Source organism: Lepisosteus oculatus, chromosome 3 (genome assembly GCF_040954835.1).
Source record: "Lepisosteus oculatus isolate fLepOcu1 chromosome 3, fLepOcu1.hap2, whole genome shotgun sequence".
In the NCBI taxonomy this organism is placed as follows: domain Eukaryota; kingdom Metazoa; phylum Chordata; class Actinopteri; order Semionotiformes; family Lepisosteidae; genus Lepisosteus; species Lepisosteus oculatus.
In genome coordinates, this window is record NC_090698.1 from 49,031,683 (window position 1) to 49,058,808 (window position 27,126).

The 27,126-nt window shown below is 35.8% G+C and overlaps 2 protein-coding genes across 3 annotated transcripts in view; one reads left to right on the top strand and one right to left on the bottom strand.

Moving 5' to 3' along the window:
• The window catches only part of c6.2 (complement component 6, duplicate 2), a 65,023-nt gene extending 54,951 nt beyond the window's left edge, over positions 1-10,072 (top strand). For both annotated transcript variants that reach the window (XM_069187207.1, XM_015368178.2), the window contains 8 exons: positions 529-754; positions 958-1,126; positions 1,435-1,546; positions 3,225-3,357; positions 5,598-5,789; positions 6,426-6,516; positions 7,294-7,535; positions 9,377-10,072. In XM_069187207.1, coding sequence (XP_069043308.1) covers positions 529-754; positions 958-1,126; positions 1,435-1,546; positions 3,225-3,357; positions 5,598-5,789; positions 6,426-6,516; positions 7,294-7,535; positions 9,377-9,546 — 1,335 coding nt within the window. In that variant the 3' untranslated portion in view covers positions 9,547-10,072. The remainder of the gene's footprint in view (positions 1-528; positions 755-957; positions 1,127-1,434; positions 1,547-3,224; positions 3,358-5,597; positions 5,790-6,425; positions 6,517-7,293; positions 7,536-9,376) is intronic.
• Positions 10,073-13,162: 3,090 nt separating this feature from the next.
• On the bottom strand, positions 13,163-24,300 carry c7a (complement component 7a). Its single transcript, XM_006626914.3, has 18 exons — positions 24,162-24,300; positions 23,786-23,844; positions 23,191-23,266; positions 22,899-23,040; positions 22,251-22,392; positions 21,430-21,568; positions 21,173-21,310; positions 20,212-20,455; positions 19,704-19,817; positions 19,395-19,561; positions 18,489-18,717; positions 17,302-17,473; positions 16,846-16,933; positions 15,708-15,840; positions 14,920-15,108; positions 14,358-14,454; positions 13,930-14,114; positions 13,163-13,495 (listed from the first exon to the last, which is right to left on the bottom strand). The coding sequence occupies exons 1-18, from the start codon at positions 24,165-24,167 to the stop codon at positions 13,317-13,319; spliced, it is 2,499 nt and encodes an 832-aa protein (XP_006626977.2). The 5' UTR covers positions 24,168-24,300; the 3' UTR covers positions 13,163-13,316.
• Between the last annotated feature and the right edge of the window lie 2,826 nt (positions 24,301-27,126).

Genomic DNA, 27,126 nt, shown 5'->3' on the forward strand with positions numbered 1-27,126 from the left:
AGTTCTATGTAAGTTTTATGATAGTCACCTCACTCTAGAATTTATCATCCAGCCTGGAAGACAAAGAGAAAATTATTTTTCATTGTAACAGTGTGAAATTGTAAAGGCTTAATTATTTAAATGAGCCACAAACAAAATTCCTGTGCGGAATGTAATGCCTTTTTTAATAACCTTAGACACCCTCATATAGATCTGTCTTCATTTTCTGACACATCAATGCGTGAGTCACATTTACTTCTCACTACTTCAGGCTGAGGCATTTTCTCAGAATGCCTGCGACTTTAAAAACATGGCCTGTAATAGCTACATTTATGCTTTCACATTATAAATGTAAAACGTACATTAAGCAATATAGCTTCATGTACTTTTCACTACCAGATATTTATTTTTCATGGTTATTCACATAAGGATAACAAAGAATAAGATAAAAAGTCTTCGAATTTGGAAAAAAATATAAATTTAATGTTCTACTCTGTTGGGTTCACATTGATAACTGCTGAAATACATCTTTGTGCCTCTGATTGGCAGCTGACCCCCATCCTGAAGTTGGTGAGAGGCATTCCTTGTGCGCTGACAAAGAGGAGGAACCTAGAGAAGGCTCTTGTTGAATACCTGGAAGACTTTGACTCATGCAAGTGTGCACCCTGCCCCAACAATGCCAAGCCTGTTCTGTCAGGCACTGAGTGCTTGTGTATCTGTCAGAGCGGAACCTATGGAGATAACTGTGAGAAACGGGCACCTGATTATACCTCAGGTACTGCTCCTTGAGCCCTGATCCGTTTTCAACTTTAGTTGTTTGTTTTTCGTCTGAATTCAGCTTCTGTGATTGACAGTACTGTTTATTCTCTCGACTCTTAAGAGGAGAATGGATGTATTTGCTCACGAGGTCATTAGGCTTCAGTGCTTTGTTTCGCTTTCTGCCTGTGTTCTTTTTAAGTGAACAGCTGTTCTTCACAGATGCTGTGGATGGATACTGGAGCTGTTGGGCACCATGGAGCACCTGTGATTCCTCTACGAAGAGGAAGAGGACACGGCAGTGCAACAACCCTTCCCCTCTGCTGGGTGGTAAGCCCTGTGAAGGTGACAGTCAGGAAGAGGAAGAATGTTTCATCTCCATTTTCCAGCAGTAAGACAGTACCTTTATTTCCCATCTTCACAAGGAATCCCTGTTCTTTTGACACTTGTTTTAAAGATAGCTGGCATTACGTTACAGCTTTAATGATAAGGGTTTCAGCTTTAATTAAATTATCTAATAGCCACTTCTTATAGATAAGAAAACCATTTGGCAACACCCGAAATATAAAAATCATCAGGCGATGCGATCTGGATGACTGAATCTTCATTTTATTTCCCAGAATTTCTTCTAGATACAGTACCTCTAGGGGTTTTTGTACACAATTAATGTAAAATTCATGGGCACTTGTCATCTTCTAGGAAAGCTGAGTGTATTCATGATAATGAAGGAGAAAAAGAGACTGATGTCCCACCTGAAAAGGGCAAGTCTGGTTGTTCACGGCCCAACCTGCCAGAAAACAGCTACCTAAGAGTGAGTCTATCAATCAAAGCATCTGTGTACCCATTTCAGCGAGCTTTACCATTTTTTCCAGTCTGATGCACAAGGACTCAGACAATCATGACACACAATTATGTGGTCTTTGCAATAAATAGAAATTCAGGCAATCATTGGGTTTTTCCTTAATTAGTAGATACACTTCAAAAGCGTGATGTATGAAAAGAGCTTTTTATGCTGAAATCATGTCAGCAGTAAAGCAAACCATCAGCTATCCCTTACCAAAAAGGTGTAAGATGGGTCTGAAACCACAATACAGCTCATCCCTTGGATCCCAAGTACAATTCTGGAAGAGCCAATCCAACCTGGTCAGCATATATTTGGAAGATGAGAGGACATAAAGGACTATAGATATAGATATACAGTAGAGGACTTGGACAAAATCCATGCAAACATCAAAGAATCTATATATTCCACACAGACACCAGAGGACAGAATGAAACCCAGGAATCACCTTGCCACCCAGTCTTTAGTGACATTTCATTAATATGCAACATTTCTTAAACAATTTATTTATTGATTTTATAAAGCCAAGCCCCACTGTTTTTATAGTTTTAATGGTAGCAAGTCAGGGCTCTCTTCACACAAAAACCTGTGTTTGTGGGTCTGAGGAACAAGACATGATAAGCTTGTCTTTCTGTGAACAGAATTTCTGTGAAAAGGCTAGAATTTCATAAAATTACAATAACATCTGTAAAATTGGATAGAATGTGATCACTGCACTTGTAATACCTGATCATTTAACAAAGAATATTAAAAACAAGATCCTTGTTCATGAGTAAAATAATAGAGATTCTCACGTATTAAGTTAAATGTTATGTGTTTGTTAAAGCTAATATGATGTTGCTCCAAAGGAGGTGGACTAAGAACATTAAAATCTCCAATGTTGTTGTCTTTTGGTTCTTTGGGCTTGTCTGCTACTCATGTGGGCTATAGGAATCAGGCACTTAAGTACTGTACCTGAGAGACGATACAGCAAACCCTGGGTCCAACTGCACAAACAGATTTTAACTGTTCGGATAATTTAGGTTTTGTAGTTATTTCCAAAACTGAAGATCATTCATTTTGTGCAAGAAATGAAAATGATCTCCATTGCTACACAGACTTTTCTTACACCATATGAAGTTTGCAATTGAACTTCGCATTTGCAGCTTTGGTTGAATGTACAGTATAGTATTTCTTTGAATCTATTCTTTTAAATAAATGTATAGTTCTGTGATTTATTGATATTTATTGAAACAAAGTTTTCAAAACATTAGCTGCTGTATGTTACAAAAAGCTATAGTTTAGAACTGTTTAGAGTATAATAAAAATCACCTACTGTACTTCACCTACAGCTCAAATAGAACGATTTGTTTTTGTTCACTGTTGTAATCTGCATTTCTAAATGCATTAAAAGGATAGTATTTGCTTCTCAAGTGTTTTATTCTAATATATGCATGTCACTATAAGTGCAAAGTTTAACAGTTGGTGAAAAAATAATTTTATCATAATTCCATTTTTGTTTTATACAGATATTGTACTTGTTTACAACTACTACTTAAAAGATCAAATGTAAATCATGCAAAAGATTTAATTTAATTCTTTGCGATTGGCACTTTATGTGACAATATATAGCTTGAATTGAGCTCACGTTCCTTCTCTTTGCTTGCAGATAAATAAGAAGAGATATGATTTTGGAGAACATGATGAATTTGTCTGTGTCACTGGTTTTGAATTAGATGGATATCCATACACCACATGCCTACCTGATGGCACATGGAAAATGCAATCAGTTCAATGTATCAGTAAGTCAGATAATTAATGTGGCCTTTTCTGTGGGGTATGTCTTTTGTTTTGTAATTTGTTTGAGAGTGACTTTAGTAGTCAACACTTGAAACATGAAAATAAACACTTTTCAGTAGTTTGGACAAAGCCTACTGTAATTAGGACATGAAAGAAGTGCAATTTGAATAGTGGGCTTTAATGGGGTAACTTCTCAGTTTGAAATCAATGACGACCATTTGTAAGGATGACACTTCTGTCTTCAGTGAGGGATGAGTCAGGAAGCTGTTGCAAGGGCAACGATGTGGTGGGGGAGAGATGTGAAAAAACATTAAAACAAGTAAGCAAGAAGCTTGATATTTATACACTATGCAGGAAAGTACAAATTGGCAAGATAAGGGTTTTGACTTCCAAACTAGTAGGTTTGGTCAAAGCATAATTAAGAAGGAAAAGAGACATTATTGGTATAGAGAGCTTCAACTGACTGAGGAAAACAACACTGGAACTGCTGGTGGAAACCCCAGAAGAAATTAGAGATTTAGAAAATGAACAGGTGTAAGGTTGGCACAGTGTTTTCCACTTTACTGTGGCCATAAAATACTCCTGGATTTGGAATATATTGTTGGAACATGTATATTCTGTATCTGGCTGGGGTTCATACCCAATAATTGCTGCAGGATATGCTTTAAAGTTGATTTGAAAAAGTTAGTTCCTTGGGGATGTCTTTTATTTCGCAAGGAACATCGGAAAGAACAAAGGAAAATCATGAATGAAAAACCAGCCTTGTGATCGGAGAATGGTTAGCAGCCCTTTAAGCATCAAAATGGAATAATCAATATGAATATGACAGAAACTTTAAAGATAAGGATGGATGGTTAATCGCATCCTTGAGTACAAAAACAGTAAGAATAGTTTTGTTAAACAAAAAACCTTTGCACATTTGATTCAGCTTTAGCAGCTCCCCAATGTATAGTACAATGCTCTTAGCATCGTAGAAGGAAAAAAAAATGTTTAAATCATGGATGGTCCCTCACAACTGAGACTAGGCTGAGAGTGGAACAGTTTATGTGAGAGATTACCACACCCAGCTGGATGCCGGTCAGACTGTGACAAAGAATGGGCAAGGTCCCAGGCAGATGATTGAACAAGAAGCCAGGATCTGATGCAGACTGAAGCTGAATGAATGTCAGTGGCCTGAAAAAGACAGCGATGGGGCAGGTAGGATGCCCAACAATAAAAGAGCAGGTGAAATGCGAAAGGAATAGCTATGTGGAAGAGCAGAACAGTTGGGAAACTGCAGTAGGAGTAAAAGAGAAAGACGAAGCTTAGAGGGACAAAGGGCAGTCCTTTGGGATCAGTTCAACTGGAACACTACGGTGAGGAAACAGTATCAGGGCGAGTCAAGAGAGGAGGGCAGCATGGCATCATCCCCTCCACCACCACCAATGCGCAGCATAAATGCCCATTGAACCCACCATGGTTTAGATTGAAATGTACAGAATACCATGAACACATTCATTTCAATAATGTTCTTTTTAGTACTCCTGTTTAGGACAAAGTGATACCATGTACTTGAAATATTGCATCCTCAAGTATCATGTTGAACTTTTATACTGGCGTTTGAGTTTAAAAAGTGAATTATATTTTCCAAATAAATATTGTACAGTATGCTCACAGGATTTCTATAAAATAAATGCAACTCTGCATTTCTCACAAAAAATGACAGATCAGCTAGAGCTCCATAAAATTATGCGTTAACAGATCATAATTTTAATAAATTAAAAAAGCAGTAAAGGCTGAATATTGCTGACTTAAATAAATTTTATAAAAACTATCAAACTAACTGCTTCTAACCCTCGCAAGTGGAACCATACCAGGGGGCATCTATAGGTCAGTGGAAAAGTACAGCTCATGTCTTAAATAAAGTGAAAAGTAGAATGTCTTGTTTTGCAAATGTAAGCAATAACGAAAGTCTCAATAAGGAGTTGTTTTCCGCTATCTAAGCTTGACTGAAAACTCATGATTCGTTTCAGGGATTAGGTAATCTATGTTAGAGGTAGGAAGTTTGTCTGTTACTGTGTATAAAAAGCGCTGAGCAACATCTTTCGGAGAGACTGGCTTTGGTAAGCTACTCTCCCTCTTGCAAGCGTAATAAACAGCTCTTCTTTCACCAACATCTGAATTCTGTTATTTTAATGTTTCTTCACTTATATTAGTAAATGTTTGTTTTACAGTATTTTTGGTTATGCTTTCTTCTGTTTAGAGAAGACCTGCAGCAGACCAGCTGTGCCTAGTGAAGTTTCTATAACTCCTTTTAAAGAGGATTACAGTATTGGGGAGAGCATTTTTCTCAGCTGTGGTTTGGGGCTCACTCCTTCTGGACCAAGTTATTTCGAATGTAGAAAAAGTCTTTCCTGGGAACCCTCTTTCCCCAGCCAGATAATCTGTGAAACTGGTAAGAGCTATTTGTCTAGATCATCCATTTCCATTATCAGCAGAAATGTTGTATTTTTTTTTCCAAAAACAACCAGCCTTCTTAGATGGTTAATCTTTCTTTCCTCAGTTTTAAAAAGCGAATATGTGATTTTTTTTACTCCTCAGTTACAAAACGTAAAGGTTATTTTCTTCATCCCTTTTACAAAGCAGCCATTTTAACTGCTGAAATATAGACAATAAACTGAAAATACAGGTTCCTGGTAGACATTCTCCATGCCTGTTTTTATCACTCAGTGAAACTCAATCAGTCCCCAGAGTGTTTAGCCTCTAGCTTGGCTCTGTTGCTCAGCTTGTCCTTCAGGTGTCTGTCATGTCTGTCTCCAGGCTTCTGGAGTAAAACTCCACTAAGTGCTTTCATCTCTCATCTTTCTTGTCAATTGATCTGATGATGTAAGTAAACAATTCCAAATAAAAGTCCCCTAACTTTGCCTGAAACAGCCTGAGCTTAGTATTTGGACCAGTATTATAATACTAATGTGTCACTTGCTTTACTTTTTCTTATTTAGAATAATTAGCAGTGCCTATTACTTTTGTTTTTCTTGTTTGCTTTTTTGAAACTCAGTCTTTATTACATGATATTCTTCTCAACCCACAGAAAAGCCTTTTGTTTCTGATGGGAGCTGCAAATTAGGGGAAAAACAGTCTGGCTCCACATGTGTTTGCATGTCCCCAACAAAGGATTGCCAGTAAGAATGTTTTTTTTTATCACATTCATACTGATCTCATGAGACATTTAATCAAGTAACATACAGTATGGATATGGCAATACAATCTTTCAGTATTAATCACTAATACAGTAAAATTACAACCTATGTGAACTGCACATTAATCACAGTAGAAAAAAATATTTTATTCTTTAAACAAGGTACTCATGTTTCTTAACAAAAGGTGACACACAGATCCATCCCATATATATATAGTGTGAATGCACTATAGGCATCTGTATTTTGATATTCATTCATGTTTGTAAAGAAATGTGCTCAACGTGTAATTTTGATCTTTTCACAGTTAATGTAACAGATGTGGAATTGTAAATTGTCTTTTAAATCCTCTGTGGGTACTATCTTATAGACAAAATCAAGGACAGATTTTTCTATGAGACAATATTGATTTATAAAATACTGCTTCTCATAAAACCCTTGACACTCTCTCCAAGATTGTTTTGAATAAAGTAGTGGTGAACTGCAGTAATCTTTTATGTGTATTTCTTTTATTACTTTAAATCTGAAGCTGTCACCAGGGGTCATCGTCATTTGGATTGCTGTGGATGAACAATAGCACAAAATTAAATATTCAATGTACAGTACTGTACGTGTTTTAGGTTACCAAAGACCCTCTAGACAGTTATGTTGTATATCTGTGTATTGTAAGAATATATAGAGGAAAATATGTGCTCTGAAGCTGCTGTACATTGATTCCCACCTTAGTGCCTTAACTATGTTATTTGTCCCTCTGTTCTGCAGATCTTATAGAGAAGACATCTGTGTCTTAGATGTACAAGCAGACAGTGCTGTGATGAAATCATCCTGTGCTTTTCATGCTGGGAGATGTCAAGGAGAACAGCTACATTTCCTGAAGACTGGTGCTTGTGATAACGATGAGCTCAGCCTCAATTGGGCGAAATTCAGAGCCAGTTTGTCTGACAGGAGTGAGAAAAAAGAGTCCTGTGGCTATAACACCTGCTATGAGTGGGAAACATGCACCGGTAATGTTTTTTTATATATATTATTCACAGAAAAATTGATAGACAAAAAGAAAAGCCCCCTTAGAAGGTTATAGGTTGAATAAAATAAAAGAAGGAAATTGATGTAGAAAGTATGATCCCTATAGTACTGCAAGGCATGATTTATACAACCTTAGCTATGTTAATGCACACAGAGCAGCTTTGCTTAACTATCTACAGTAGTGCTAGAAAGTTTGTGAACCCTTTAGAATTTTCTAAATTTCTGCATAAATTTGACCTAAAATGTGATCAGATCTTCATCTAAGTCATACAAATACTGTAGATAAAGAGTCCCCAATAAAACACATAACATACAAAAGGATATACGTTTTCATTCATGTATTGATCAAAATTATCCAACATTAAATGTCTTTGGTGGAAAAAGTATGTGAACCTATGTTTTCGGTAACTGGTGTGACTCCCTTGAGCAGCAATGACTTCAACCAAACATTTATGGTAACTTGATCAGTCCCACACATCGGCTTGGAGGAATTTTGGCCCATTCCTCCTTATAGAACTGCTTCATTTCAGTGATGTTGGTGGGCTTTCTAACATAAAATCCCCTCTTCAGGTCCTGCCTCAATGTTTCTATTGGATTAAGGTCTGGACTTTGACTCAGCCATTCCAAAACGCGAAATTTCCTCTGCTTCAACCATTCTTTGGTAGACTAACTTGTGTGTTTAGGGTCGTTGTCTTGCTGCAAGACCCACCTTCTGTTGAGCTTCAGTTCACGGACAGACACCCTGACATTCTCCTGTGGAATTTGCTGGTACAATCCAGAATTCACAGTTTCGTCAATAATGGCAACCCGTCCTGGTCCCATGGCAGCAAAACAGCCCCAAACCATGATACTGCCACCACCGTGTTTCACAGTTAGGATGAGGTTTTTATGTTGGAATGCGGCGTTTGGTTTTCGCCAAACATAACGTTTCTCATTTAAGCCAAAATGTTCTATTTTTGACTCATCCATTCACAGAACATTTTTCCAGTAGTCTTCTGGTCTTTAGCAAACTTTAAATAGACAGCAATGCTTTTCTTGGAGAGTAGTGGCTTCCTCCTTGCTATCCTCCCATGCACACTATTCTTGTTCAGTGTTTGCCTGATGGTGGACCCATGAACACTGACATTAGCCAGTGCAAGAGAGGCCTGCAGATCCCTAGACTTAACCCTGGGGTTCTTTGTGATCTCCAGGAGTATTATACGCCTTGCTCTAGGAGTGATTTTTGTTAGATGACCACACCTGGGGTGAGTAACAGTGGTGTTGAATTTTCCCCAATTGTACACTATCTGCCTGACAGTGGATTGGTGAAGCCCAAAGGCTTTAGAAATCATTGTTTAAAGGTTTTTATTTAACCTTTTCCAGCCTGATGACCAGACTTTGGTAATGAAGACTCAGGTTTATGTTTTTTAAATAGGGCAGTGCCACCAAAACTCACACCTGATTGTCATCCCATTGATTGACACTCCTGACTCTAATTGTCCCCTTAACTGAGCTGCTAATCCTAGAGGTTCACATACTTTTTCCGACAGAGACATTTAATGTTGGATAATTTTGATCAATAAATGAATGAAAAAGTATATCCTTTTGTGCATTTCTTTCATTGGGATTTCTTTATCTATTTATATGACTAGGACGAAGATCTGATCACATTTTAGGTCAAATTTTTGCAGAAATTCAAAAAATTCTAAATGGTTCACAAACTTTCTAGGACCACTGTAATGTACATTGAAAATAGAATGTTGAATATGGAAATATCATTAACAATAAAAAAAAGTCTTACATCCACTTAAAATTGCACTTCTTATATTTTTCCACTTCACAGACTCAAAATGTGAGTGCCTGCGTCCATATGAATGCCCCAAGGAAGGGAAACATCTTTTCTGCGTGGAAACCGTGAAGTCAAAAACCAAAAGGACTTCGAATCTTTGCTTCCTTGGTGCAATGAAATGTGCAGCAATCCAAATGAACATTCTGCATGATGGGGAATGCTAAATAATTTTGCTTCATATAAAATTTGGTTTCTCTTCTGAGAAAGACTTCTGGATTTTGAAGTACTACTGAAAATCCACACACTGAGTAGTCATTCAGAAGTTCTGTCAAAATTCTAAATGTTTTTTTTGTAATAAGCAGACTTCATTGAAAAATATTGGAAAGCTAAATGGTAAAATATATATATATATTTCTAAAGATCGACCTTTTATACATGTAAGAAAAATATTTCCAATGTGTTCTCAAACAGATTTTGGCTCAGTGCTACATAGTTAATAGCATTAGTATTTCCTTTCTCATTTTTTATCTAAAAAGTTCTCTTTCAAAAGCAGCATTAGTCCATACGCATGCTTTTCTATTACGTTTACGCTTTGCTATATAGTATGTATTAATGATCATTTATATACAATGTTGTGTACAGTAGTACTGGTATTGCAATGCTATACTCATTTTGTTTTAAATAAAGATCTTATTAGGTACAGTAAATGTCTCTGGGTAAAAGCCAATAAACCTTTAATTACTACATTTATCACAATGTGGTATGTCTTGCTTAGAAAACTTACTGTAAGTGTTTATGTTAACACCTAATAATTTACTCTGGACCCGACCTTTTAATCACAGAAGGCTAACTGACTTCATTGTACTGTTTAGGACATATTTTTAAGTTTGCTTTGAGTTCTTAAAATGCAGAATGCGATGTATTATTTGCAACAATCCATATCAATCTTAGAGTGTCAATAAGAGAAAGCAAATTGAGAATGTTGTTAGAAAGAAGTAAACTAATAATCTAAACAAAGAAGTCAACCAATTAAAGTCAGCATTCAGCAATGTACTGTAGATTTAGAGCTCTGTTAGAGTAGAAAAGAGCAAACAGGGTGGTCCCTTTGAACTGGGATTTGAAAACACTTTTCTAGACAATGTGGCAATAAAAGGCAAACAAAATGTTAAGATATGTAGTTTAATGTGTATAATTCAAAACAAAGAATATTATGTTGAAATGGTATATTGTACTAGTATGACTACATTTTACAATATACTGTACAGTATGTACATTTGTGTTAATCATGTTACAACAAATAAGTGTCTCTGGAATCAGTCCACAGAAGAGATACATTTCCAGGCTCAACGAAATGTCCTAGACTGACAAGAGAAATTAATGTGTTTAGTCCTGGGCAGTGTAGACTAGAAAGGTGTCTGATTCAGGTATACAGTACCAAGTCCTCCAAGACATTGACAGACTCAACCTAATTAATTTGTTCCGGATCAACAAAGAAACACTAAAACAATGACCATACACAAAACTATTGAGAAGTTTTAAAACCAAAACCAAAAGGAACTCTATTACACAAACAGTCACAGGAGTCTGGAAAAAACTGTCCTGCTTTGTTACTCAATCTGATATTCTTGCTTCTATCAAGAAACAACTGGATAAGATCCTTAGCGAACAGCATCCAAACAGACTACAGTACATAAGAACAGTTATACAGATATGAAGAGGCAATTTTGTCTCTCTAGTCCATTTGGTGATTAGCAATTAATTGATTAGCTACTGAAGATGGGTGAAAAGGTCTCTTCAAGGTCTTGGTCATGTCCATATGTTCTTTGATTGTGCACAAGGGATTTTTCCATTATAGAAAATACATTAGTAAGGGATAGAAAGTTGCCATATTGCGTATCGATTTAAAATATACTTAAATGGATAGTGCAAATAATCACTTCAAAATCCTAAGTAGGCACGCACCTCTTGTGCAATATGCAGATGCATGAACACACACATTATTCACACATTTTGATTTTCTACTCTATAGAAGCTTATATAGTTGTGGAAATAGGTCTTCATACAATACCTTGTATTAAAAGAGTTAATTCAGTAGAAAGCTCATCTACTAGTTACTAGGGTTAATGAGTACTTATCAGAAGTGACATTCCAAAATATTCTACCTTTCTGAATGTCTATCACTCGTGGTACTGTAAACTCTCAAGACTCATTAGGCAAGTTTTCTGTTACCATTAGCTCTCTGGAAATATGGTACAGTAAATCTTGCATACTGTATTGGGCCTTACCAAGTATTTAAGCCAAGATGGGTGACTCCTATAGAGCATGCCATTCTGATTTTTGGGAGTGAGGAGTATATTAGAAATATAAATATAATATTACTTAAACTATAATTTGTGTAGGACGGTTTATATGTAATTTATTTAACTTATTATATAACAAATTTAGCTATTTTGCAGTTCATATGTCGGTCTACATACTTCTGTCTGACCATCAGGTATTGGGTTACCTATTGGGTTGGTAAGGTGGACTAGTGAATCAGACCAGTAAATATACAGTAGTTTGCTTCTAGCTAGACATATTTTTTGGATGACAGAAAACACCAGCTTCAGAACACCTGTTTAGCAAAACTGTGGTTAAAGCTAATTGCTCTCAAACACATCTTTTGCACCCAGAAACCTCACCTCCCCTAAAAAAAATAATCTAAAGCAAATGTAGAATTCAAATAGATGTTATAATTACAATTGTATGATGAACTCATATTTTGAATATTATGCAGAATTTTGGACACCAAGCTGCATATAAATTATTGCCACTGTTGAATCAACCAAAAGAAGAGCAACCAGGCATACTTTGGGTCCTGTTCTGGTGGGATAAAAGTGTTGAATCATTTGATTCTTGCACATGCTACAGTATATCTCTCTATGTGAGGACCAGAGTCCATTAACAAAGTTGACTACAGACGTCTTAAAAATCTGTAGTGAAACACAAAACTGAGAGCTGAAGGCACACAAAAAGTTATGAGAATCTGGAACAAGCTACCAATTTTACAGTCAAAGATTATGTCATTGTGTCTTTCAAAAAACAGCAGGATCTGCTTGTTAGACCTGTGAACTACAGTACTAGCAACTTAACAAAATGGTAATGGAGGAGACCAGATACTCTTGTCTGGTTGACATTCCCAGAAGGAAATTGGGAATTACCTAATTACCTTACTGATTTACCTGACAAATTGGTGGAGGTCAGTTGGTTGGGTGACATTAAAAACAGGAAGCTGAGACTTTCAAGAAACTCTGCTGCCAAGAAAGAATCTGTTATGCATCTTCATTTGAGGGATAAGCAAGCAGAGAAGACAGCAACTACCAACATGGTTATGGATATAAAAATGCAAGGTTTGGTCTCAGAGAGTTATGTTTGCAAATAAGTAACTTAGCTGCTCTGTTGTATTTATCCCAGAGAGGGATGGAAGAATTTAAACAAATAAAAAAAGATGAAAACAGCAAAAGGTAAACAAACATTGTCTGTTGAAACATCCTTATCCAAACATGTTGAAGACAAATTAGTTTCATGATTTAGCTTGAATTGTAGTCTTTTCACTAGTGTGACCTCTAATTGATAAGGTATTGGTTAGCGAAACAAATAAAACAAAAAAATATTTAAAAAGAAATCCAACCTTGTAAATAAATCAAAGAGCTTGGAGGAAAAACAAGACTTCTGTTTTGTTCGGGGTTTTTTTGTTCTAAAAGTATGAATAAATCCTGAATCCTTTAACATCCACGTTAAAGTGGAATGTTTTCATGTGCAAAGGTCTGTGAGATACACTACCAGAAAACGTAAACAAAACAGTTTAAACCTTTTTATTATTACCATTATGATTGAAAGTAAAAGATTACATTTATTAGTCTTAAATCGTAAGAACCACTTACTAATATTTAATACAAGATACATTGTACAATGGTTATACACAGCATTGAAGCTGTTTTATTCACATTTCTTTTTATGCTTCACATGGCCAGATACTAACGACTGAGATATTCTCTCCATGGCATCGTCTCCGACCTGCTTCGCACTCTGTCATTGATTGGGCAGCAGGATTCTCTCCGGCAAGTACACAGATATGGGCTCCACTTTTGGTGCATTCTTCATTTTCTCGGCATATGCACATGTTAGTCCCCACTGAAATCAAAGAATAATCAGTCGTTGAGAATGTACGACATGTAGTAGGTATTTTTTATTTGGATTTCCCAGGTAGTTTATACTTCATACCTACCAAATTTGGAATGCCATTTATTTACTTTTGTATCTAAACTCACCTACAGTACTTACAACCACTCTACCACACAGGGACAGTGAGGACTTGTCAGACAATAGAGTAAGCTGATTGACACAAACTCTCAGGCATCTAACAGCAGGATCCTTATGGTCTCATTACCAGCAAGACCCAACTCTCTGTGTACAAGGACATGGGGATTCCTTGTTAGCTAAGGATTCAAGCTGATTGAGTATCTCAGGAGCCTTTGAAAGGAATTATTCTCCTGCTAGGAAAGACTTCAAACAAGTCATGAGTTATAGGAATTCTTAATAATTTTGTGAAATTAAGAAATAAATACCATCACATTTCTCCCACAGCTGGCAGTCAGGACAGGCCTTGCTCTGGGATTGGAGGGATGTGCACTTGTTTTCCTCAGTTAGGTTGTAAATGCGTCCCTGACACTCAAGAGCATGGATTTTACAGATGCTGAGTCTGTATGCTTGGCCTGTTTTCACGTAAGTGGCACAGACTTCAAAAGATGACCTAGAAAAAGGTGGAAAATATAATGAACCATATATTTTTGGTTGATTTTAGTATTTTGAATTATTAAGATTTATTCCCTCATGGAAAATTAGACACAATGTTGTCAGTACTCAGCTAGATACAATTTGTGTTTTGGCTTGTGCTTTTTTCTGTGCTCTGAGTATGGGTGTTCAATAGTAATCACGTTAAAAACACTAATTTAACTAATTAAAGTCAGTTCTAGTATGAAAAGCCTATACTTACGTGCACTCATAAGGCATTTTACAGATACATTGAGACTTGTCAGCTTTTTCCCATGGCTTGCATTGATGTGTAGGTCGAACTGTGGTTTTGACAGGTGCTAAAACAGATCAATTCACATAGACTTATGGGCTATTATTCCAAATCTGATATAGAAGATCTCCTGTTTCCTTAACTCTCTTTAACCACTTACATTAGGTTCATGTGAGTTAATGAACCACAGTTTTGCAGATTGTCTCCTTTTTGTTAGATTTTTTTTAACTGACAATGAAACTACTAGAAAGATTTCTGTATTTGTTAAATGTATTGTACATAGAAAACAAATATCTAAATAACAATTGTAGTAATATATACACCCTTCCCACTTGCATCACAATCCCATGCTTATTATTTGTTATTGTGAAAATATCTGCACCTCTTTGCAAAAGCAAAACGATTTTTGTTTGGTTTTGGAAAAATCTTTAGGGTGAATATCAAGCAGTGTTGCCTATCCTGACAAAATAAATATCACGTTTATTACAAGGTAAACAATAGTTCTTTACTAGTGTTTTACTGTATACAGTACCTGCTTTGCATCTTGTATTTGAAACCTGTGGGGACCAGTTGAGGCTGGAGTCACACTTGATTTCTGAAACCCCTTCTAACTGTTTTCCAGCTGGGCAGGACATTACGATCTTCTCCCCTATTTCATAACTGGGCTTCCAGGGTGTCCCTTTCACGTCAGCCATGAAGTCTGGAGGCTGACAGACTGTCCCTGTAAATATTCAAATGCAAATCCTGTTTGAAAACATCAGTTACAGGAAGAAGATTTTTGTGTTCAGAACTTTGGATTAAGCCTTTGGAGACACACCTCCCAACCCCTTAAATTTTGGGCCATTGAAAAAAAAATCATGTACCTTAGTAGTTCGCACCCTATTAAGTGCGATATAGAAACAAAATGTATTAGAGGTTGGGTTGGTGTTACTCGCCTGGGAATGTCAACCCAACCGTAAGTCTGAGTGCCCCACCTTACTTTCTAGAGGAATGAGCTAGGGTGCAGCTGAAAGGTTAAAGGAAGAAGGAGACATATGGTATATGTAAACATGAATGAGAGGGGCAGTGGGTGAGATTAGGATCTGAACTTTTGTCAAAAAAATTCATACACTGAAAAATAATATTTGACTTTGAGCAGATCAATGTGATCACAAGGCTATATACAAGACATATATGGTGTAGTAATAACTGTCACCAGTCTCATTGATGTAATAAAAAGAGTTGATGATGCTTTTATGAACATATCACAATAATTTAAAGATGTACCATTGATATTGTGCACTTCTGTGTGTACCTTAAAATACCAATATCAGCACTTACGCATGCATTGTACAGGATATCTTTTCCACTTTAAATCCTCATCACACTCAGCTACGGGATCCCCAACAATATAATATCTCTCTTTGCAGGAATACACAATTTTACTGCCAATAGGGTAGAGGTCTTTGGGATCCTACGAGTAAAGTAAACACAAATTAAGACTTTACACTATCTTGTTTCTTTATTTATATTACTGTTTTCTGCATTTCATATTTTGCCAAGACCAACACACAAATCTCACATTTTCAGCAGTCTTCAGTTTTTCTTTTGTAAACTATTATATGCAGATTACTTGAAATGTATTACTGGTTGTAACATGTATTCAAAATGAAGTATATTTGAGATGGGCAGAATGACAGTAAATCATGTCTTTTGTGCTCCTACAATCTAATAGCCACCTTCAAATGCCATGAAACAACAATGGTTGACGTTTATTATATTTCTAATATACTGTACAGACAAACCACCTATTACTGTGTGCTACATTGTCCACATAAGTACTGTGTAGTAAGACACTGCTCTCTGATCATATAACCACATTACAATTAATGTGATTATATTATAAATGCAGTGTACAATACAGTAAGTGGCAACTGATGCAAAGTGTTTTATGTCCTCTTATAGGATCATATTAATACAAAGAGAATTCTTGACTCCCATCTTCAAAACAGGTAAGATTATTTTTTTACCCTGTGCCAAGAGCTTTTCATTTTTTTCTTAAGTACACTATATATGTACTGTATACTGTATTGTATGTATTAACTGAACTCCAATGTTACAGCTATTGTATTGAGAGCTATAAGTTATAGTTATTGTATTATTATTCTACTCTGCATAAAATGGAAACATTGCTTTGCATTTGCAATAATATTAACTCAAATTCAACAACACTTGTGTTTGGGCATAAAGTTTTAATTCTTTTGAAGAACATAAAAATGAAATCCACATCTAATGTCTATACCATTGCACAGAGGGGGGTATTTGATTAAGTTATAGAGTAACAACAAGCTTCGGCTTATGAAAAGTCTATTTTACATGCAGTTTTGCAAAAATCATACAGTAGTTCTATAATTAAAAATACACAGTGTTTTCTACTAAAGATCAAGTCTAAGAAAAAGATAGGAGGTGTAATTCTTACTTCAACAAAGCCATTTTGAATCACAGGAGGAGGTTTACAGGACTTTGTTGGTTCCAATGTAGTATCAAAGCAATGGGGTTCCATTTCACTAGGAATCAAATAAGTTAAATGCTGTTTTTTTCCTAGTATATCCAAACATTTGTATTACTTAAGACAGAACAAAAGAGATTTCAATAATGCTGTATTGACTTACTTAGGGAAAATTAACAAGGGTTCACAATTTAAACATTGATTTCATAATACCCAATAACATAAATTCCAGTATACTGATATTTCTCAGAACAAAAAGAAAATAATTGGAATCTGGTGCTGAAGATAAATTACTTTTTAATCTAGAAATGTATGCTAAACATTTGACAATGACTACATTAGATATTCCTTTTCATATTTCTGTGTGAGACAATTCTGGGTGATGTACTGTACACTACAGTACGTTTCAGTAGATTTTGCCCTTACCGTAAATAGGCAAGTTCCTCATCCTCGCAGGGCCGGGTCTCTTTGGGCTCCCCAATGCAGAACTTTCCTCCCATTCTGGGAAAGGGGTTATTGCAAGTGCGAGTTCTTACCCTCTGATCCTGCGAACAGGAACTCCAGGAAGACCAACAGCTCCAGCTGCCATCAATCACCCCTGCAAGACAGGAAAGCTTCCTTTAAAAACAAAGAAATAGGCAAGCCATAGCAGGACTCCAGCACCATGATGATTATTTTAGTTAGCCTGTAACAATGTAGTTAGACATAACCAGTAAAAAATAATCATTTAAAGAGAAAATGAGGAAAGGTGTAGCTAAATTATCTTTTGTTGCTGAAAGACAAAGATAATTGATAACCCTTAAAAGATTCTATATATGCTTTTGTTTTTTACTTAGAGTAAGGTAGAGGAAATCAGCAGCTGCTTTCTGCAAGAATTCAATCAATCCTGGATATGTAGCTTCTACCAGATCGGCTTGAAAAACTATGTAGTTTGTTTGAAAACCCACGGCCCATTGCTGTATTAGCCTGAATCTTCCTTTAGCATACACTGTACTGTACTTGCTATCATCCTTAACAATAATGTTATACTGAATGATCTGAATGATCTGTATGAATGTCACATTAAATCCATTTATGTTATTTCTCACACACTCAACCAGGCTCGAGCTATACTTCGGGACCCAATTCACCCTGGCCACGATCTGTTTTCACCCCTGGGTTCTTGTAGGAGGTATCGCAGTATCAGAACACTGACAAATAGATTCAAAAACAGTTTCTTCACCCAAGCACTCTGCATCTTAAACAGCTCAAATTAGTACCTGCACATATTAGCACTGTCTGCACTATGTCCAGTCTTGGTTGTTTTAAAATGTCTATTGTCTGAATTTATTGTCCATGTCTGGTTGTCATTTGTGCTTTTTTTTCTTTTCTCTAATGTTACTTGGGTACAGCTGAATGAGTAAGCATTCCAATACACTTGTTGTATATGGCAAATAAAGAAATCTTGAATCTTGAATCTTGAATCATGTAATGTAGTCCATTTACAGTGGGGTGAAAGCAATGCTTATGGCATTCATTATATAGTTTTGCTCTTTTAATGACTTACTGGTTTCATTTGGATGAAATGTAGCAAAAGGAATTATTAGTTCTCAAAAGCGTTTAGTGCTGGTCACCTGGTTGTTCCATCAGAAGAGTTCCAAGCTCACAGGCTGGTCCATAGGTATCTGGTTTACAGACACATGTGCAGAGTGTGTCTTTGACTGCAGGAATACCATTGTTCTGGCAAGGTTTACAATTGCAAGGGTGATTCTCATTCAGATATTCCTCGATTGCTCGCTTCAGGTTGTATCTCTTCACAGCTGCACAGGGTACCTCTTTCACCAGCTCAAACAATGGTCTCAACTATAGAATTAGAAAACAGACAGTTGGTATACCATAAAAACTGCAAAGGAAAATCCGACTTTGTTTCACGTTAACACTAGCAAAGATTCAAACACGACAAAACTGTGGGCCATTTTATACTTGTTTACACATAGCTACCCACAGTAAAGTTTTTAAAAAGCACAGTAGCTATTTTCGTTTTAGATGGAGGCAATTTCATAAACATGACAATCTGTTGTTGACATTCCTGTTTACAAAGGTAAACAGGAAAAATGTTTCCTAAATTAAAGGGCTAGGCTGTGTATTTTCTTACTAAAGCCTATTTTTTTTCTCAGCTCAGAATAATTCACAGAATGTTCAGAGAATACTTACAGTAATTGTTGTTATTTTCACATTAAATATAATTGAATTTAATTAGAAGGCCAGAAAACTGCATAGAACCGACATAATGTGATCATCTGTGTGATTTACTGTATAATATGGTTCACTTACACACTCTAACAGCTTTTGAGTGGGTTACTCTATTAGGCAAATTGATTACCCTAATTCCTGCTACAGTACATGTTACAGTACATCAACTCATTTTCTGAGCTCGCTTTGAACAAGTCTCTGGGTAACCTACAACACTGGCTTGTGTAAATTACAGTCCATCAACAGCAAGTCATGGTTCTGAGATTGATGTATTGTGGGTCTGTCACCTTCTGCTTGATAACGGAGGGGTTCTGTGTCACAGAGCCAGCCCACTTGGTATAGAGATCACTGTTTGCTGTAGGGTTGTTTAAATCCAGGTAATTAAGACCAGAGGCAAAACCTGACCTCCCTCCAACAATCTGTGTTTCTGCACGTATCCTGTCTCTTTTATACCCTGGCAAAAGAAAAAGATTTTTTTTAAATATCCGTTTATCTTAAGAGAAATTGTTCATCTTTTTAATTTCAGTTTATCCATTAACTGCAGAATTACAGGTCAGCAAAAACTTTCCAGCATGAAAAAAGCACAACACCATTACCTTCAGCTGTCCTGAGTGCCTCAACGAGTTTGTTGCATTCTGAGCGCTTCACGCTGATGAACAGGAAGCCAGAACTTGAAGAAGTACATTTTTGAGCATCAAGGTTAGATATACCTTCATTGATCAAGAAGAAAGAGAACATGTTAGACCCGGAGCAAAATAAAACCTTTGTTGATCAATTACCTTTGAGAACCAAAAAAATATATATATTTTAACCAGAAATCCCTCACATTATAATTTAATGAATTTCAATGAAAAAGCTTTATACAATATTGCATGCACGATACTGTAATTGAATTTTAATTAGAAAGTAATCATGCAAACATTATGTGACAAACATGAAAAGTGAAGGTTATGTCTATAATATTTTGTGATAAATAGTATTGGAAACTCCAAATAAAAAAGCCTATACTAGGAATTCATTTTTGTGCTCACTTGTACAACATGTGTGTCTTTTTCTTTCTTTGCAGGAGATATACAATATGTATAAAATGTCTTCATGTGCTACCTTGTTGTTTCATCTTTTCAGAATCAACGTAGAGAAGAGCCTGGTACTGGCCTCCAAGATAGCCTTCCTTCATGAAGTGAGTACCATAGTCTTGAATAAGATCTCGGTAAGCACTATACTCATATGAAGCTGGTAGCAAGGTTAAGTCCTTCCAGAAATTCTCTGAAAGTGTCAAGTCCTCAGATGCGCCATTCAGAAACTGTGCAACCTCCACCTCATTCTTGATTACCAGAAGTCTGTGGCTCTAAATCACAATAAACAGAACTTTCAATCTAATACTACATTACATGCATTAGCAAACCATCTGCTGTTAGTGAAATAGTTATTTTACTCCTATATGAATGTATTGTTTAGATAATATAATTTATATTTCACCTTTTCTCTTTCAAAAATACTGTTGTTTAAACCCAATTATCTACAATTGTGGTACTCAATGAATCAATGGTGAAAATTCATAATTAAATTGCCAATTTGTTGCATCATTTAAGGTCCTCTGTGTATTGATGAGGTTTTCTAGAAGTGCATCAAAACAATGAAAATAATAACAGTTTTAACAACATATAAACAATAAACAATATACCAAACAGCTCCCACAGATTTCATGCTTTGAATACAGTTTTGTTTTAAAAGCTTTTTAACCTGTAGATATTTAAATACAGGTATTAACAATTGATACTTTACCATTCATTGGCAATTTGTACAATCACATTTCATAAGAAACTTTGCGTAGTCTAAGACTGTGTGTCTGTGTATGTACAGTACTGTAACAATATTTTGGAAAATCTCAGCATATTCTATTAAGACTAATGTACATAGTAAAGTGCAAATGTGACTAGCCTATTTAAAGAAAGAAGGCTTTCATCAGGACTATAGTAGATATAACAAGATCAAGTTAGCACTCTGAAATATGCTTTTGGTTTAAAAATTGACATTCAGGTTAATGAAAAAAATAAGACTGTACCTTTTCATTTGACAGGGCTGTAGTGAAATCACGAGAATCGTGTCCATCGTAATTAGAAGTCATTTTATACTCTGTGTGCTTCTTATAGGACCAGGAGCTGTTATAAAACTCATCACTGAAGTCATTCTTAATTTTAACCTGGTAAGATAAATGAAGACTGTTATGGTTTGATTGGGCATCATTGTATTTTATAAATGTAATGCAAACTGTATAGTATGAACATGATAGGAGGGAAAACAGTTAATATGAAGACTCACCTGGAATGTATATTTGACGAGATTCTGAGTCAGTCTGTAGGAAGGTTTATGATCTGCAGTGTACACTTTTCTGCACTCTCCTCCAAAGCTTTTTGTGTTGATGACACTGCCCCTGAGCTTTCCGTTTAAAACATCAAATCTAACCACAAGTAGACAATGGCCACATTAAAAGATTAAGCAAAACATTCCAATTGGACAAAGGCTGAAACCGTGTGATGCTAACCTCTTTTTTGGTTGAAAGCTTTATGCATTCACTTACAGTTGCTTTGCTTTCCTGTTCTTTCAACTGTTGCATCCAAACATTTTCAAACTGCTTTATCCAATGTAGGGCCACAGGGCAGCCGGAACTTATCCCAGCAAGCAACACAATCACAAGGCAGACACACAGACACAACAACACACTCACAGTTATGGCCTTTTCCTACCAGTATGCTTAGGACCGTGGGAGGAAACTAAAGCACACAAAGGAATCCCACATGAACGTACCCCACATGCACATTCTGTACAGAATGCACCCTGGGTTTAAAATTGAACCCAGGGCCCCAGTGCTATGAGGCAGCAATGCTAACTAATGTCCCACCATGTCGCACCTCCTACTGTTCATTCTTATTCAATTTTGCAACTTCACATTTAACACATTGTAATTGCTGGTGCACTTTGAGAAGGCTTACCTGTATATGTAATTAGCAATTTAAAAATGCAAACATAAAAAAGAAAAGCCTAAGCATATTACACCTTAGAAATCAGTTTTTCCAAAAATGGGACTGATTTTATTGCTATGAACGCCAGGTAAAAAGGAATAAGAAGATTCAGATCCTAACCCTTTGCCAGTCAGCTCTACTTTGGGTGGGGGTTGATCATTGTCACACACACTTGATTGATCTGAACATCCTTGTTCATCGGCACCATCTTCCTCACAGTCCTGGTCTCCATTGCACACCAGGGACTTGCTGATGCACAGACCTGAGGAACCCAAGGACATTTTTATCTGGTGGAATGCCAGAGCACTACAAGGTAAAAACCTTTAAGGAGCTAGTTTACAGTATGTATTGACTTAGAAAAAGTAATGACCCTTAGAACATTTTCTGTATTTGTTGCAAAGCTGTAAACCACACATTTGTAAATTGTGTAAATTGTGTTTTATCCAAATAGGAATGGATAAAATGGATGAATGAAGACTATATGCAATGTGTATTATACAGTGTACATACTGTACAAAGCATATGCTACTGTATATAATGCACATGCATGCTTTTTATTTGTTATTAATCATGAAAACATAAAGAAACAATTGGCAAAATACAGAAAGGCTTCCAAAAGCCAGAAGTGTCAAACAAAAGCTGATTTCCATCAAGATAAGATTCTGAAACAATTTGACGTCATTTTGTAAAATTAACCAACCATTACTTTTGTCTAGGTTTTGTCCAATATCTACAGATTTTAAGAGGGCGTACTGTATCCATTCCCACCTGAAGAACAGCGGAATCTGTTGCCACATCCTTCTTCCAGTGGGCACCCTCTAGTGGGCAAACATGCCCGTCTCTCAGTGGATTCACCCGGGCATGGGCTTCCCCCATACTGACCATATGTTTCTACAGTGCGCTTCCGAACCTAAGAACATTAATAACATTTAGAAACTAACGTCCTTTTGACTGTTCAGTCATTATTAAGAACTTTTTGCAGCAAGTAATTGATTCAAAGGTTGCTGAAACTGTTTGACACTATTGAACATCACTGATTATCAACGATAATATACATTACCTGTGTCTTCTTGCAACCATCACACTCTGACCAGTCACCATATGGGCCCCATTTACAATTCACAGGACTCATGCAGCTGTAAAAAGACAAGGGAATCCATGAGAAACACAATTTTATCCCAAAAAAGAAAAGCAGAAATGTGCCCTAAATTTCCAATATTGTATATTATCTCTATCTCATACTAGATGTGGTTATAATCATTGATCATTGTTTTTGTTAAAACCTCAGGAAATTCTAACCTTTCAACTGAAAACTTTTAATTCTGGTAAGAATATACACAAAGAACTGAAACTGCAATATAACATGTTAGACACCTATTCAATAAGGCGTTAATATTGTGAAAAAGTAAAATACATTATTTTATGAGCACAGTACACCAGACTTATTAATATATAATAATATATTACTACTACTACTACTACTACTACTAATAATAATAATAATAATAATAATAATAATAATAATAATAATAATAATAATGGAAATTATTTCTCCTCTTTGTTGTGATAGCTGTACATTGTTAAAAATATGATATTTCAATTATTGTTATTGTCCTCTTACTCAGAGCAGGTTGCTCGTTTCATACTGTACTTACCTAACTTCTAACAGAAGAAGAAGGCCTGTAAGGCCAGACAGAATCAATGTCATCCACACCTGTAAGAGGTCAGATCAATAATCAGGCAGCTCTAACAAAAGAGAAGTCTGTCCTTGTTGTTGATTTAGAAATAAAGGATTTCAGGAGTACTGTGAACTAAAGAAAGCACACATATGCATATCCTAATACATGCTGTACCTATCACAGTACCTTACTCTTATAATTCAAGACTGTTGCTTGAGCTCAGAACAGATATATCATCCCAAGTAAACAGACTGAAACGTTTTGTTGTAGACTGCGATATAGACATCTCAGATTCTGACTGATATATATTTTATCTAAAACAGCCAGACAGGAACATTTATGGTTCTCTTACCTTCATAGTTAAAGAACAAAAAAATAGCAAGAAGATTTAGTATAAGCTCTGCAGCAGGAGCAACACGTTTGTTGATGTGAAGTGGGAAAACAGTTGTCCACACTTAGCCCAGTCTCTGTGTTTCTGCTTAAAGCTCTGGAACTTCCTGAATAGGCAAACTAAGGACCCTGCAACCTATTGATAAGACAGCTGATTATCATGCTAGCACTATTCTACTGAAGCCTTCCAATTTTCCCTTTCCTGTCTTTCTGCTATCTTTACTTATCAAATACACTCTTTTTTTAGTTCTAAATGGAACATAGAGTTAAGGACTATAATTTACCAAATCCACGCAATTGACAATCTTTACAGTAACTATATTTTTATATAAAAAATTTAAAATTTAAAATTCTATAGAATTACAAATTAATAATTATAGAATATAATGAGGTGACATTTCAACTGAAAACTTAATTAACTTGATTGTTCATGGGTAGAAAAATGTTAATGTTTCAAGCTGTATGTAGAGAATATACAGAAATGGAGAATAAAATACAGTAAATACATAGTAATAGCTACTGTATTTACAATATGTATGTAAAAGGAAACAGCAAAATTATAGTATTTATTTATTATGGCATAAGATTTAACACTAAACTGAATAAACTGAAGTGTGACATACAATTAGAACCACAAATCAAAAACAACTAAAGTGTATTTTTAGGCAGATGAATTATCAAATTGTTACATATTGTTCTCAGTTTTGTATGTGTTATCATATTCACTTCTTTTCTTACATTACAAGGTTAAAATGTTTTTCAGAAGTTACAAGGATCAGCATTCAGAAGGGAAATGGTCTGACGTTCTCTTATCAGAAAGACTGACCATTGTATTAAGTTCCTGAAATAAACATCCTTATCCACAACAGGTTAAAAACATTTCAATGTTATTTGACCTTTCTTTCTTGACGAGGAAAAAAAAAGTGTTATCTTTTATCAACCCCTTCATGACTTTAATTTTTTTTTTTAAATATGCTTTTATATAATTACTTATACAAGATTTTTAATGTGGCTGAGTCTAGTTAGGTAAGAGAAGTAACTAGAATCCACAATTAATTATTTTGTCATAAAGGCTGACAACAAAGACTGTTTGCATGTAGCCAGATCTTAATAATGTTTAAGGCAGAGAATTGTTACAACATAGTGGTTTCTCATAAAATGTCTGTAAAGACAAACTAAAGGTATTTTTTTGCAGTTACAGAACAATATGTCCACGAATTTTAAAAGTTAGGCTAAGAGAAAATTAGTTTTTTTTTAAATGGCCATCATGGATCACCAGTCAACCTACAGTATATTACTCTCTTGGAATATAGATTTTAGATACTTTGAGAAAATTAAATGACTTAGTAATAAAGATCCAAGCTACTGATGTAGCATGTCAGGGGTGTCAGGGGGTTGTGTATGCTTTTGTCTTCTTGTTATGTACCTTTGATGCATACTTTTCAATAAAATGTTGAGTCATTTTACACAACTAAATTTATTCTAATACAGTTCTGGTACTGTATGTCCTTCATACAGTATGTTAAATTATAATCATTATCACTGGGCATTCAGGTTACTGAACTAAAACTTTGGTTGTTTGTTCTCTCAGTCACTCTGAATTGATGCATAATTGAGAATTACCTTGTCTGTTCTTTCTTTTCTGATACATGTACATCTAGATGCATGATGCAAGTGGAGTTTGATGTGCGATTGGATCCAGCCATGAACAAAATTCTTGCATTTAGAAGGAACAAGAGGAACAGTCTACTTGGAGTTCAGGCTTTATGTCTTTTATTATCACGTTCCTCTAAAATCATAGGCATAACATTTTAAATGGAATATATGAACTGAAATTTGAACTGAATGGGATAAGTAGTGGCAACGTAGCTGAATACACTTGGAGAATCAAATAGCTGGCATATGAGCAAGACAAGTCATATGTCTAACCATGATGCACATGCTTGATTACTAAATTTATCTGAAGAAAAACACAGTGATTCTAAAAGTAATTAGCCAAAGCTGCATACAGTACATCCAGTTCAAAACACTAGTTCTCACCACTCTGCTCCTGCCTATCCTTGATCTCTTATCTCTCCAACATCCCATATCTCTACTCCCACTCCTCTTCCTCTTCCTCTGATTCCTCTTCATTTTACCACTTCTAGAGATCTTTATTCTTCACCCTTGCCCTCAATTGTGGAACTACCCACAGTAGTCAGAACTTCCCAGTCCCTGCTCATTGGGGTTTACTCAAGACTCTCTGGTGATCTCCTGTACTCCTGTGATCTTTCCAGCTCTCAACATCTTTTAATATATAATATATTTTCCAGTGTACTTTTATAATATTTTATAATACTTTATTGTACTTTTATAATTGGACTGTAAACAAGATATACTGTACATACCTAGTTTATATTAGTACTCAGTAACCACACTGTCTGAATTCATACTATTTCATGTGTTGGCGTGACGCTTACATTACTTGTCCAATTTGTGGCAGCTTCACTGATATTTAATTTATTTATTCCAGTTGATTATATTCCATATTTGTTCCTTGTACTTATATTTATTTGTCTTCTCCACTTTCTAAATGTACGCCGAGCAAACACAAGAAAGAAAAGTGAAAGATTTCCCATTGTTCCATGCTGGCAGGACGTTTAGATCACTTTATATACAGTATATACATATACAATACAATTTCCTAGAAATTTGTCACATACTGTACCACAACTTGCTCTGCATGAGACACACAGACAGGGAAAGAAGCTTGGAGTCAAAGCACAGGGTCAGCCATTTAAACGGCACCCCTAGAGCAGTTGGGATTAAGGGCCTTGCTCAGGAGCCCAAAGGAGTAGGATTCCTCTGCCGGCTGCAGGATACAAACTGGCAACCTTCCAGCGACAGGCACAGATCTTTAGCACCGGTGGCTCTACAGGGTTGTGTAG